At 34.3% G+C, this 14,387-nt stretch overlaps 1 protein-coding gene across 1 annotated transcript; it reads right to left on the bottom strand.

Annotated features, from left to right (window-relative positions):
* Window positions 1-1,526: 1,526 nt before the first annotated feature.
* LOC129000519 (UNC93-like protein MFSD11) lies at window positions 1,527-13,236 on the bottom strand. The gene is made up of 7 exons (XM_054427482.1): window positions 13,110-13,236; window positions 11,678-11,847; window positions 10,374-10,550; window positions 6,384-6,643; window positions 5,499-5,627; window positions 4,358-4,526; window positions 1,527-1,683 (listed from the first exon to the last, which is right to left on the bottom strand). Exons 1-7 carry the CDS (start codon window positions 13,203-13,205, stop codon window positions 1,527-1,529), a joined length of 1,158 nt encoding a protein of 385 aa, XP_054283457.1. The 5' UTR covers window positions 13,206-13,236.
* Between the last annotated feature and the right edge of the window lie 1,151 nt (window positions 13,237-14,387).

The raw sequence follows: 14,387 nt of genomic DNA on the forward strand, positions 1-14,387 counted from the left end.
GAAACTTTCTCAGTAATCATAACTCAGCTTCCAAATATCCTTAAAGTATAACATTTTAATTACAATTAAGTGCTAAAAGTCAATTTCATCTTTACTCATAATTATAACCTCCATCATTTACTTAAATTCTTACTTTACTACAGTCGACTCAAAGTTGAGAAGATTGTTTATATGTTTATTTTGGGGTTTTATAATACAGCAATTAAATCTGTGTTGTTCTTGACCATTTGTTTGCGGAATTGTTATCAGAATTTGTTTGTTTATTGGTTAGTTGTTAGGTTTGCTCGGCCCTGTACTTACCGACTTTTAACTTATAAATAGGCCTGGATAGCGTCTTAAGCTTGTATATAAGTGTAAATGTTCTAGGGTATATACTGTCTACTAAGTTTCGGTCTTGAAATAAGAGTGTATTTTTTTAGAAGTGTAAATAGTCGTATTGAGAGATTGGTCTATATTTTTGGTTTGGGTCGAAGTGGGTCGTCTCGTCGCAAGTGCCAAGTCGCAGGGGATCTACGTTTGTTATCTTCTCATTTCTATTGTATGTCTTCATAAAACATAAATATATCAAGTTTCTAATAAAAAAGTTATTTTAACAAGTGTACTTGTGTTTTAATGCTTTTCTACCTGCAGGTTTTTGAGTTTTAATCTCATGCATATTTATGTGCCGGCAAGTGTCAATAGTTTGAACTTTGGCAATCCAGACTGTTTCAAAACAAGAGGCAAATTTGTGCTTTCTAAAGAAGCATTGAAGTCAAAATTACAAAAGAATTTTTATTTTTATTAAGGTACTCTTATAATACTAACATAACAATAAGATATCAAAGCGAACATTGCTGCAACCGTGTTTATCAAAAGTTGCCAATGTAGACCCACAAGTTCACTGTAGGAAAAACTCACAGCAGCGCCGAGGCTCTGGAAATGTGTAAGGATTTGTAAGATATAAATGTCATAATAAGAATATAATCTAAATGTATTGTATTTACAGGTCTTTCCAGTTTTGAACATTATCAAACCTTTTATTCTTCTTGATTGGCTACTGTCTGGCTATTTTAACGTAATACAGTATCAGTTTGTAAATAACTTCAGTAAATAACTGTTTTAGAATAGCAGTTAGTGATTTTTTAACAGTTCAAAATAAATCAATATAAATATAATTTGTTACAAGTAAAATACGAAACACCTTAGGTTGGAACCATATAACACTATAAATTTTAAGGTCCAACACCATCCTAAAAAGATAATTTCATTGATTAAGTAATATTTGGTAACTAAGTTAACCAGAAAAATTATACTTTATTCTGAAATGGCGACCATACGAATGTAGGTATTTTAAGCCAAGTATGAATGGGGATGAGTGGCACGATCTTGTAGTCTTGTTAGTGACTAAGGCCGATATGTTCCTAAGCCAATGACAATTAATGGACCTACAGTTTATAAGTTAGTGGAATCCCAACCACATTTTGTCTTGTAATTAATTAACGAATTAGTCTAATTATCAGGCTAGATAGCTTGATATATTTCAAAGTTTAAAAGAGGTTACAACTCACAAAACAAAATGTGTAAACAGTCAATGTAGAAGCATTTCCGTTGGAGTATATTTTCTTGATAACCGACATCAGCATTGGCATGAAGATTGCATCTCCAAAACCCAGCAGTAATGCTGAAACAGCTGCTATCCACCATCTGGGAACATCGTTGTAGTAAATGCATTTAATTGGTTGGAAGAAATAACTTTTATGTTTTTGAGACAACTTCACATTGATAAATACTAATTACTTAAAAAAGGTAAAATCTTTCACCTAATAATAGATAGTTAAGACTATATTCTAGTTAAAAGTATAAAGATGAACCGTTCAGATGGTGTTTTAGAATTGATATAACCACACTGTCAAAAGATTTATGAAGAATTATTAAAGCGGATTGGAGAACATTCAATCTATTACATTTTTTAAATTAGACTATATTCACAATTTACTAGTTAAATTTAAAGTGCTTAACATTACTTGTTCCACTATGCACTTTTTCACTAAGTTTTAAGTTCTACTCACAGCGAGGTGAATAAAAACTAGAGAACTCTCCCACTTGTATTATTTTGAGTGAACACTTGTCAGCAAGTGAATAAAGGAAGAGTTCACTTCCACTACAAGGGAACCCTTTTCTGATGCAAGATAACTCTTAAAAACATGTGAATAAAGAAAACACAAACACTTGTCTAGAAAGAGAACACTCTTATATTTACAAGTCAGGGTCAACCCACACCAATGAGTGAGGTGAATAAAAACAAGTGATAACTTGAGAGTGTTCACTAAGCAAGTCTAGTCTACTCTTAAATAACATGTGAATAAACACAAGATATCACTCGCGAGAGTTGTCTTGTGGTACGGAGGGTTCCCTCTTGCACTGGCAAGTGATCACTTGTAGAGAACACTTGTTTTTTTAAAGAGAACACTCCTTTTTCATAATAAAAACAAACAATTTATTAACTTGGGCAATTTAAATGTTTGCAACACAGCTTAATTCTGTGGCCAAAGTAATCAGATTTAGGATATTAGGACGTTTTTATAGTTTGTTATCAAAAGAATATGTTTTAAGTATTGAAAGTTGTTTTTCGTACGAGGGATCTCATATGCGGACCTCGTAGGGCTGGGCGGGCACATAAATATACCTTCACAGCTCTCACAAGGTCTCTGGCTGGGGCAAGCCGTAGCGAGATTTCCCTGAAAGGACTCAGCTCCTGAACTTGCTTGACCAGCCAATCCTTTGTGGCTGCGTCAGCACAGCCTCCACCTTTCTTCCTGGAGAATTCATTAGAGTCAGCTTTGGGGGTACCACCCTTGCCCTGCTTTTTCCCAGCATCCTAGTTCCCGGAGGAACTGGCTTTGCAGGCAGCAGAGTTAGGGTGCTTGGCAGCCCACACCAGCCTCCTCTCACTTCTGGATAGCACCTTTTCGCCTTTGGGATAGCACCTTTTCGCCTTTGGCTAAAGCGTCCGCTATCCTCCATCTTTGCAACTCGCCCCTGGAAAGTCGTTTATCGTTCCTTTCCGGTTTCTGCAAGCTTGTCGTCATCGTCAGATTTCAGTAGACCTTCCTCCTCCATTTGGGTCAGATTGTCTACATTGTTCTCACGAATACCGGGTATTTAAGTCCACCTCCCCAGTGACCCGATTAGAGAGGTAAGGGGTGTGTACGACTGGGTCACCCCTGGTTCCCAGAAGGCTCCGTTAAGACACTGAATATTAGGCCCCCAGTGCCACAAGACTCTTGGCACGGATCACATTTCACCTTATTTTAGGGCCCCTCTCACTTGGTTCTGTAGGTGGACCAACACCCAGTGGCAGAAGGTAGCTCTCCGCAGCTAACAAGTGAGAGTTGGGGTTTAGGTTGTGGCCAATCTGCCGAACCAACCCCGCATGCGAGGTTTGGCCGGAACGGCGCGAAGTTTTCTCCGACTCACTAAACCCCCATACCTTCCACTCAAATATCTTAAGAAAATTTCTATCTTTTCCCTTTTTCGATAATAAAAAATAAAAAAAATAATCTGAAATGTAATTTACACTTGCATCTTCAAATCTGAGTAATTGTTTGCACTTGTTAGGGCTTATACTTCTTCTAATCCCATGTTGTTTTCGTTCACAAATATGCATGAAAGCAGTAATTTTAGGCAAGTGAACAGTTACTTCAAACACCTTCTCTCAATAATAAGGTCAAAATACTTGGAGTCAGATGATTATAATTTATGCCTAGAAATACATAGATATAAAAAGAAAAGTGTGATTTTTTCTGCATTCATGCAAAATCATCTTTTCCTATTGTAATTGTATATTTCATAACAAGATAAGAAAGTGGGTCGTTACATATTCTGGAATGGAGCACTTTATTAAATGGTAGAGAATATGTATAGACCAACTTTCATTCGTGTTTTGAACGTTATTTTTCGCTACACTACAAATTATCTTAATTTTAAGACATTGGATTTCTTTATTACAGGTTAGCAACATTACAAAACTCATAGCATTTTTAGGTTATGCATTCATTTAAATGTTAATATTTACGTTGTATGTACAGTTTTTGTTGTTGAAAATTGAAGCAGTTGACAAAACGATAACAAATCTGAAATCTTTGTTTGTTTACTTCAGCAAAATCCAAAAAAGATAGTAAACATTAGTTTCGCATAGTAAACATTCTTTTTTCAAAGTAAACAATGTAATGATGAATTTTTACAGGTGATAAACATGTAACGGAAACAGGTCATTTCACAGTAGTCAAGCAAAAAATCTGTTATCTGTGCAAATTTGTCTACTATCTCACTCTTTATTGTGATTGTAAGTATAAGTAACTAGTAATGTTTTACTGACCTGCTGCTAATAATTGTAGGTTCATTTGTGGGATGGAATACAGAATCATTTGAGTAGTTGAGAAATGAGAGAAGATACGCAATGCATTCAGAAAATATTCCAATCGCAACAATCACAGACCAAGTTCTACTTCTCAGCAAGGGGTTCACTACAAATAGAAACACTCCTCCTGGAAAATGAAATTAAATAATTTATTACAAAGCGAACCTAGCTAATAACAATGACTACTGTTCAAAAACCAACTCTATCGAAAAGGAATTTTAATTCTTCGAAACTCTCCTTTATACAAAAAAAGTATCCTTGACAGTAATGAGTAGAAAGTAGTTATTAGCATCCAGCACACTTTTAATTTTTTTTCCTAGGACGCTAGGCACAAGCCTGGGATTGTTTTTCACATTACTTCAGGCTAGACCTAGGAGTTGCGGCATTATCACTTTATCTTTAATCCATTGGGTATTTGGCGGGATTTGAACCCGCTGCTCTAACCACTAGACCAGCTCGCTCCCCCACTTTTAATAGGGGCTATATGGTGAAAGATTTCTGCAATACCTTTACTTGGCATTAAGACTGCCATCGTCTTAGATCTCTCAAAGCTTCCAGCGATTGGCTACATGTTTAAAATTGGTACTTAAATCTGTAAGCTAGTCTTTCAATTCAAGACTGGTGTGCTTTAGTAACTCTGGTAATATATTTCAATTCATTTAAGGGTATAACACATACCAATGCACATGATTGAAAGATTTAATAAGAGGGTTGTCCACAAATTGAAGTCTCCGTTAAGCTAGGTTTGTGTTCAAATGAGCTAGTTATGAATCCGAGTCTAACACTGTATTTTATCCACTTTCTAGATGGTCCTCTCTTTTTTTTGGAGTTCACTCCTGTCATAGTTGCCAGAAAAAATGTTAGGAAAAATCAAGTATTTATCACCTTATGATTAATTTTCACATAACCTTGTTAGTTGAATAACCATGTGACCACATAAAGATGTAAGTTAAAAGGTTCAGTTTACATATTTATTTAGGTCAGAAAATAAAAGCGTTGTTTACGCTAAACATAAAAATAAAAAAAAAGTGTTAAAGTGTTGTTTTAAGCGTTGTTGTAAGGGTTTGGATTTAGGACAGAGTTTAATTCTTTCATTTACCTAGAATTTCTCCAATTCCAGAACAAAGTCCTGTTATAGTGACCAGTTGGTTGGCTGGAAACCCATCACAGTAGGATGTGAAACCTACCGCTGCACCAAATATTCCAGATAGGTAGGACAATTGTATACCTAAATCAGTTTAGAATACATGGTGATTATAAAAAATAAACCACTTTGTTGGTCAAATACAGGCACAGCTATGTTTTAATTACAAGATGAATTTATGGAACTTCAATTTTCAGAGAGTAGATACTGTATCAAATTTTCTCATGGGTGGAAAATTTTCAATATAATCACCTAAGTTCACATGTAGATGTAATGAGTCTGTCTTATATTTGAGTGCGGACCAATTACTTCAAAGAGTTAGCCGAGCAATATACTATCAGTTGCAGCAACAATCCTTTCTCTTAACTGCCAAAGAAGGGAGAGGCATAGCAAACACTTTCAAATAATCCTTCAGATAGACAGCACAAGGAATAAAATCTGAGTTACCTGGAGAACATCGCAACTTTGGATTACTTTGCTGATATCAGCTGGTACGGCCAATCCTGCGCAGCGTGTTGGAAGATTCATACCAATATATTCCCTTGCATTACGGTGCCAGTAGATTGTATGAAAACATGTTCAGCTCTTTCAATGATCTGACTACGGTCTAAGGTTTTTTTTAATAAAAGACATATGTGCGTTCAACAGAGTTTGTGTGTAATTAATAGGTAAGTGTACTTATCCATATCACTGAATTACATTAGAATGCTGAAAAAGTGGTCTGATTACTTAAAGAAATAACCTTTTTGACCATATCTTACCTGTATTTTCACTATCATTGCAATGGTTCTCAAAAATTTGGAATTCCAGAATGTGCCAGATTAGAAAATACCTACTTACCACAATACAGGAACATAGGAATCAACATGGTCATTTCCTTGGTCTTCGCCACTGCCCAGGATTGCTTCATCACTTCCAGAGCAGATCCTTGATATCCGCTGTTCTCCTTGATGTAGGCAGGTGATGGCAAGAGTGTTGACATTGTTGCCGCAAAGACAGTCAGCCCTAACAGACCAAACAACACAGATGTTCGGGTCTCTTCGTCAATCACAGTCTTTCCCTCAAAGCAGAAGTACACGAACACATTTCCGTAAATCATTCTGAAACATTTATTTGATTGAATTATATAATTATACTCTGTTCATTTTTTTTGCAGTAAAAAACCCAATGTAGATTTAATTTCCCTCATTCGAGATGTGATTACTGTACAAACCATTTTCAATGTAGTGTACATAAGCTATTTAAACATATTTTTAGTTGAATTTGGAAAACTCGATAGGTGATTTTTATAATTTTTTTTACAAATGAGTTATTTAAAATCTTTCTGATTACACTACAATAACAGAAGAATGATTATTGTCATCTTCAGTTACAGGGGTGGTTCTATATTTAGCACCATATAAGAGACCAGAGTTAAAGTTAAGCCGGTGACAAATACACAATAACTATATAAACAAGTATATTGGAGCAGTTTCTCATTCATTTGACATCTTCTTATAATTAAAGAATGGCCAAATTTAAATTTGCAGTAATTACCCAAAGTTAGGTAGGAGTATAACCTTACCAATGCTTAACAATACACCTTATACAGGGTGTTTGTGAACTCTCTCGAAAAAATTCACAGGATTATTCCTTGGGTTAATACATGAATATTTTACATTATAAACATGGGTCGCCAGAGCCTCGTTTTCCGTCTGTCTGTCTGTATGTGTTTTTTATAAATAACCTTATAACTCGAGTTTGAATCGAGGTACAAACTTTAAATTTGACACACTTGTGTATTTTAATGTGGTACACAAACATGCAAAATTTGATTTTGTTGACTATAGATGTTTCAAAATGGTGGCCATCTAAAATCTTTGACCTCAAATTACATGAAAACCACTAGAGTTACAAAAAAAACACAAGAATAACAAAATGTAGGAAATTTTATGCCAAATCAAATGACACCTAGATCTTAAAGATCGGACAACAAACAGCTGAGTTATCAATTTTTTAAATCTATATATATAATTCTGTAAGACCAAATTTTTACCAGAAAATTGTGGACGTCTGGTAAGTCGCAGAAAGGTGGGAGGGGTCTTAAATTAAAGGTCTTGACCCCAGGGACTCGGGAAAAATAGCAGAATTCCCATAAAGTTACCAGAAAACGAGATATAACGTAAAATATCCACCATAAGAAATGCATGGGGACTGAAAAACGTCTGCATTCTATCAGCTGTTACTTATTTATTTGCAATGTTTACATTTATTCTGAAAGTCAATGTTGGTAAATAATGTTTCAAAATGAATTGTGTTTAATTTTTTTGTTTTTCCGTTTTTATAATGAGTGAAGTAACTAGACAGGGTAGGGGAAGACCTGCAAGACGTGGAAGAGTGTCCAGGAATTCATCAGACTTACTTACTTCTTACTTCTTGGTACGTGCATCCAGCTTCAGGTAATGCCGACCGCAAGGTGTCTCTCATATACAAGGTTGGCCAGTCTCCAGTAGGTGGGATCAGTTAGGATTCGTCCAAGAGTACAGTCAGGTTGGAGTCTCTTCCTCAGCTCATCTCTGATATCCAACTTCATCAGATAATTCATCAGACTTAAGAAATGCAAAAGAGAACGTCATGTAGGGCCTAGCTGTGAAAGAAATCCAGAAACTGTTTTACAACCTGTCTTTAGAAGAACGCTGGAAAATGAGTTGAGTGTTAATTGTTTCTCGCAATCTAGGTCCTCTTAAAGCACTTGCATGCATTGTGGCGCATTTCACTTTGCAGAGGAGGCCACAATTGGAAATTTCAATGCATGTTGCCACAATGGACATGCCACAACCACAAGTATATGACTAACTAAAAGAACTGTTTTTACATGATTCGAACTTCATAAAAAACATTATAAGGCAATACAACAGTGCAATGGTTTTTGCGTCGCTTTCCGCTACACAAAAAGACAGTTCCGGGAAATGGGCCTTACTGTCTTTAAATTCAGGGACAAATTCATAGATATATTTCTGACTTACCACCGCGAAATGGGGAGTTGCCCTCATAATAATTAATAATAATTTTAACCTTTACATTTGGTTCTCAAAATGGAAACTATAACAGAATTCGTAAGATTACAAAACAAATCTTCAATTTTTTAACTAGAAAAGATGTGCAATGTTTGGCTGTATGATTTCAGCTCCGATTCGTCGTTCTCCGGGCTCAGGCCAAACCGTGTGCACGTTTCCATTTGTTAATATGTTGTGTTATTGATTTAATCATTATTTTATTATTGTATTTCATTGACACATCAGAAGTAACTAATATACGACTCCAAAACGGAAGGAAAACCAAGATATAAAACAAGAAACACTGTTAATTTTAAGTAACATAAAATTGATAATTAATTTTAAAAACATATTTAGAATATTTGTCTTTTTATACATGGTTTTTTTAATGTAGTCTAAATTAGGGGCTATGGCTCCTACAGGCCACTAGTAATTAATAATTTCTTTACTGGCTTTTAATTGTTATTGTTTATTCTTTAAAATCATCTGATACAGAGTACATTACGTAACCTTAAACAGATCTCAATAGTTAAGGTAAAAATAGGACACTTAATACATTTACCATCTAATAAAAAAACTAAATGTTGTTAGGGCAAACCAGCTGTCTTACATTGTTGTAACAATTTAGAAAAGGATCAGATGATTTTATAGAATAAACAATAACAATTAAAAGCCAGTAAAGAAATTATTAATTATTTAAAAAAATAATAACTCAAAAAAATCATCTGATCATCATCTCAAAATCATCTGTCCAACCAGCTGTCTTACATTGTTGTAAAAATTTAGGAAGGATCAGATGATTTTAAAGAATAAACAATAACAATTAAAAGCCAGTAAAGAAATTATTAATTATTAAAAAAATTGATAACTCACTGTTTGTTGTCTGATCTTTAAGATCTAGGTGTCATTTGATTTGGCATAAAATTTCCTACATTTTGTTATTCTTGTGTTTTTTTTGTAACTCTAGTGGTTTTTATGTAATTTGAGGTCAAAGACTTTAGATGGCCGCCATTTTGAAACGGCTATAGTCAACAAAATGAAATTTTGCATGTTTGTGTACCACATTAAAATACACAAGTGTGTCAAATTTAAAGTTTGTATCTCAATTTAAACTCGAGTTATAAGGTTATTTATAAAAAACACATACAGACAGACAGACGGAAAACGAGGCTCCGGCGACCCATGTTTATAATGTAAAATATTCATGTATTAACCCAAGGAATAATCCTGTGAATTTTTTCGAGAGAGTTCACAAACACCCTGTATAGTTATCCTCCTTTCTGTACTCTAAGGCATTATATTCATAATTATACTAATCCAGAGGTTAAATACCTTGTTCCCAATGTAATCCTTGGTCTGAATGGCAACTGGTTTCCAAAATCTTAAGGTGTCATTATCAAGCTCCATGGTCATTATCATTATGGTTGTCGCTCATAGGAGGTCAAAAAGTCTTCAAAACACATACACAAAGGTGAAACACAAACATAAATAAACGTTACTAAAAATACTGTATAGCCACCCAACTAAGAATCGCGGTGCGGCTGCGGGTTCAGGTGGTAGGTAGACTTGATAATGACACCTCAAGAGTGTCAAAACCGGTTGCCATTCAGACAACAAAGAATTGCATTGGCAACAAGATATTTAACCTCTCGAATCGTAGCCTATAAATGTTAGGTAATCCGGTAGTCAACACCTAAAAAATTTTGAATGTTTATTGATAGTCACTGATCTAAGCTTAGTTTGGTTCTCTATCTTTTACTCTACAATTTTATTCAAATTAGGCTTAAATACAAACGAGGAATGGCAGATCCCAGAGAATATAGCGGTGTTGCGGCCGATGGTTGCTGAAGTAGAGTTGTACATGATGTAGACAGCCTGGGAGGTCCACAGCACGGCTGCTGATACTCCATTACACACGGAACTGAAGTAGACGAACCAACTCTGCTGTTGTAGGAGTGCCACAAGGGGTACGCTGGGACAACATTCACAGGGTGATACAAAATAAGTCAAGATTTAAAAGCTATCAATATATACTAAAAATATTTCCCTCTTAAATCGCCATATTGTTGCACATGCTCGTAGGATTATAATATCTGCGATCACAGCAACATCCATTGTAAGTAGGCTACTCACGATCCTGCCAACATCACAACCACCACCATATCAATCACCATATTCATGTTGACTTTTACAATTACAACGAATCCCGTCAGTAAGGAAACAATCTTGATCATGATATTTTACTTGACACGAGAAAGGATAAACAAAATTTACCAAGACATAATTTATTTTTTGTGTGTTCTTCCCCAAAGCGCGGGGCCTGTGCAACCGCATCTTTCCCACATGCCTAAGGCCGGCTCTGGTTTGTTGACAACATCAAGAAGGCAGCATCATGACCTAACAAATATTCTAGGTCAAATACAACATCTGATTGCCCGTAATTACAGTAGATCTTATTTTTTCTCCACGTTTTTCTGATGAGATAAACAACACATATACTGGTTGTGGATTGTGTTTATGTGCCTCATGGCTCATTTACCTCATTGTAATGAAATACAAAATTTACCACACCTTAGTCCTTGTAGAAGAGGTGAATGCTCTTAAATCTTAAATTTTCTTGCAATAACAAATTTGATTAATTTGTGCAAAGTGTTATAGGAATTATCAATAAATTGAATACTTTAAACGGATATTTTCAAAAAATAGTCCAGAGACTTTGAGATCATCTTCTGTTGCAATTGTGGGATGACTGAGCAACTGCTGCATTCTTTCAAGTGTAGTTTGATATTTTTGAAACCAACCATTTATGGTCCTTACAATTCTAAACGAAATAGTGCACCCCCACTACTAATAGTGCTGTAAAAACTACGGTTCAAAAGTTATTGCAACTTATGTTATTTTCCCTATAAAATAATAAAATATCAAACATAGTTACTCCCATTGCATTCCCATGATAAAGGTTGTTGACAAGCTAATGGGAGAAAGTGTATGTCAGATTGGTGATACTGTTTATTTAATAACAATTTGGTGACAGCTGGTCCATATAGATGGGATATCTAGTTCAGTATCCCAAAGTCAAAGAAGTGTTACAATATTTACCAATATCCAACAGATCCTAACGCCAGTGCCCATTTTGGTCCAATTACATTAACAATCGGTGGAACAAACCAAATAAACACAGCAAAAGATGTGTATAATAGTAACAAATTGGTATAGCCATCCCCTTTGAATCCAATTACTTCCTGCTGTATACTGTGTATTAGAATTTCCTGAAATTCACAAAAAGAATTGTCAAGATAATATATCATAAATGATTCATCTTATAAAATCATATAGTAGTACATCACAAGGGCCTAAAGTGACTCTTTTTGACCAGAGGTCAAGTTTTACGATCGAGAGGAAGCCGAGGTTGGAAAATGAGCGAGGGTTAAAAGTAACTTTTTGCCCGTGTGGTGAACTATATTTTTCGTCATATTGCACCATTATTTGGACAAACTATGTTAAACTACTTCTAACTAAATGGAAACAATCAGCTGTTTAGTAAGTGATTCAATCGTTTTTCTATTACGATTGTGTTACAGTGTGTAGTTAGTTGAAACAGCTGGAAAAATTCTTTAACTCTTTTTAAATGTGAATACTGATAAGGTTATCATGGGAATCTACAGAGCCACTGGGACTGAGCCCAAAAGGATGTTTGAGATAAGAGTATGGCAGAATTCTGACATACTCTTATCTCAAAGATCCTTTTGAGCTCAGCCCCAGTGGCTCTGTAGATTCCCATGATAACCTTATCATGGTCACCTTACATGTATATTTGTTAATTGGGAATGTTCATCATACCAAATTTCAGCACAATCCAACCAGTAGTTAATGCGTGATTGAACTTCAAACAAACACACTAGCTTTCACATTTATAATATTAAGTATGATATTATACAGTTTTCAGAGTCATGTTACTGTATTTTTTATTCTATTTACAGATTTATATTCCTTGTAGTTGGAAAAACAGAGAAGAGTAACTTAGATCTTTCGATGGCGCTGAAACATCTAGGCTACTTAAATTCCTTGAATCAGTGACAAACTCTGACGTGCATATTTTTTGCTGAATATTAATGAATGTGCTGGAAAATGAAATAGTTCGTTCAGTGTAAAACTAAGTGAATTGACCTGTGTAGCTTTGTTACTGACTACAATCAGTTGTTTCTTTTGACCAGAATCAACTATTAATAAAATGTTCAAGGGACGGCTGGGTCCATATTCATGAAACTCGCTAAATGTTTACTGTATTTGTAAAGTGAAAATGAGTTGTCTGATTAAGTACTAGATTTCATAGTTGTTTAGTCTTCTTGATTACTTTCACATATAAACAAAACATTATTAAACTTGATTTTGTCCAGCGTTCAGTAACCTATTCTATGGATAGAATCCTAAAAGCTAAAATCCATGGTAAAAATTGATTAATACTGAAGTAAAACTTACTTACAAATTAAATTGTTAAAGAGTATCAGTTACGATGATAAAAAACACTTACCTCCAAATTCGATAAAGTGTAAAATGCTGAATACAATAACATAAATATGATTCCTAAAATTATAGAGTTCAGTATTTCTTTAGTGGTTGTTTTCATATTTAGTCACTCAAACAAATAAATAGACACATGGTAACCACACTGCAGAATCAATAATAACTGAATCATTTGTCAATGATTTCCCCAAGCTTCAACACGTTGACCAATCAGAATTTAAGTCAACCACTTGAGGCTTGCTGATATCAAGAGTACATTTCTGTTGGATTTTCCTACTATAAATTGATGGTAATAGAGATTCATATCTATATTTCAATTGCTAACTTCAATAGCTCAATCGCTCAAGTAACATATCAATTTATTTGTTGTAGTCTCTAATGTATATTAGTAAAAATTATTAAAAGAATGAAAATAATCAAAATTATGTTATGAAATATATATTTATTTTTGCTTTTTGTAATCATCTTTTGAAAATAACTGAAAATGTGGTCAAATTGTCTATAAGAGCCCAAGCTGTTTACATATTCATTATAATACACAAACATTTATCCTATTCAAAAGTTTGCTTACTTCTGCTTTCTATGTCCATTTTGATTGTAACCCACTTATATTTCTGACTCATTCCAACACAAATGTATATAACATTATTTGGAGGGTTTCGGGAGTCAACTAGATTGAACAGTTTAGACTATTTTGAGAAGTTACATGATAAAAGATCAAGTGCTGTCCAGATTAATGAAATTAATACATTCAAACAATGAAAAGTTTCACTGTATAATCTTGACTACGGTATCTATAAATTAATACTTTTCTCGATTTTTTTTACTCTTGTAGACACACCCCTCCCATCTACTATTTTTGTCAACCAACCCGTAGACCTTGCACTCATCGACTTATTCTATCTCTGCAAATCCAGTAAGGGGATGGAGAAATAAAGATGCATTTGGTCATAAGTTGGTTATATTTACCATTATGTACAGTCACTATAAACATCTAATATAGACTTTAAGCAGATTAAAAATAGATTTATGCAAATAAAAATTAGGAAATTATTGGAAAAAGAGAACATTAAAAGGTTAAATTTCTAATGTATGCTTTAATTTGAGTTTGGATAGATTTTTCTTATGTAATGATGGGAAAAAACATTTAAAACCTTTCTTTACCTTAAGTAGACATTTTTGGTCAAATTTTGCCAAAATTATGTTAAAATGATATACATACTTCTTTTTCATTCAGGTTGAGACATTAGGATCTAGGAATAAAAATAGATTTCAAAAATTATTA

Source organism: Macrosteles quadrilineatus, unplaced genomic scaffold (genome assembly GCF_028750875.1).
Source record: "Macrosteles quadrilineatus isolate MER2022 unplaced genomic scaffold, UCM_ALF_1.0 Scaffold_8__2_contigs__length_117827958, whole genome shotgun sequence".
In the NCBI taxonomy this organism is placed as follows: domain Eukaryota; kingdom Metazoa; phylum Arthropoda; class Insecta; order Hemiptera; family Cicadellidae; genus Macrosteles; species Macrosteles quadrilineatus.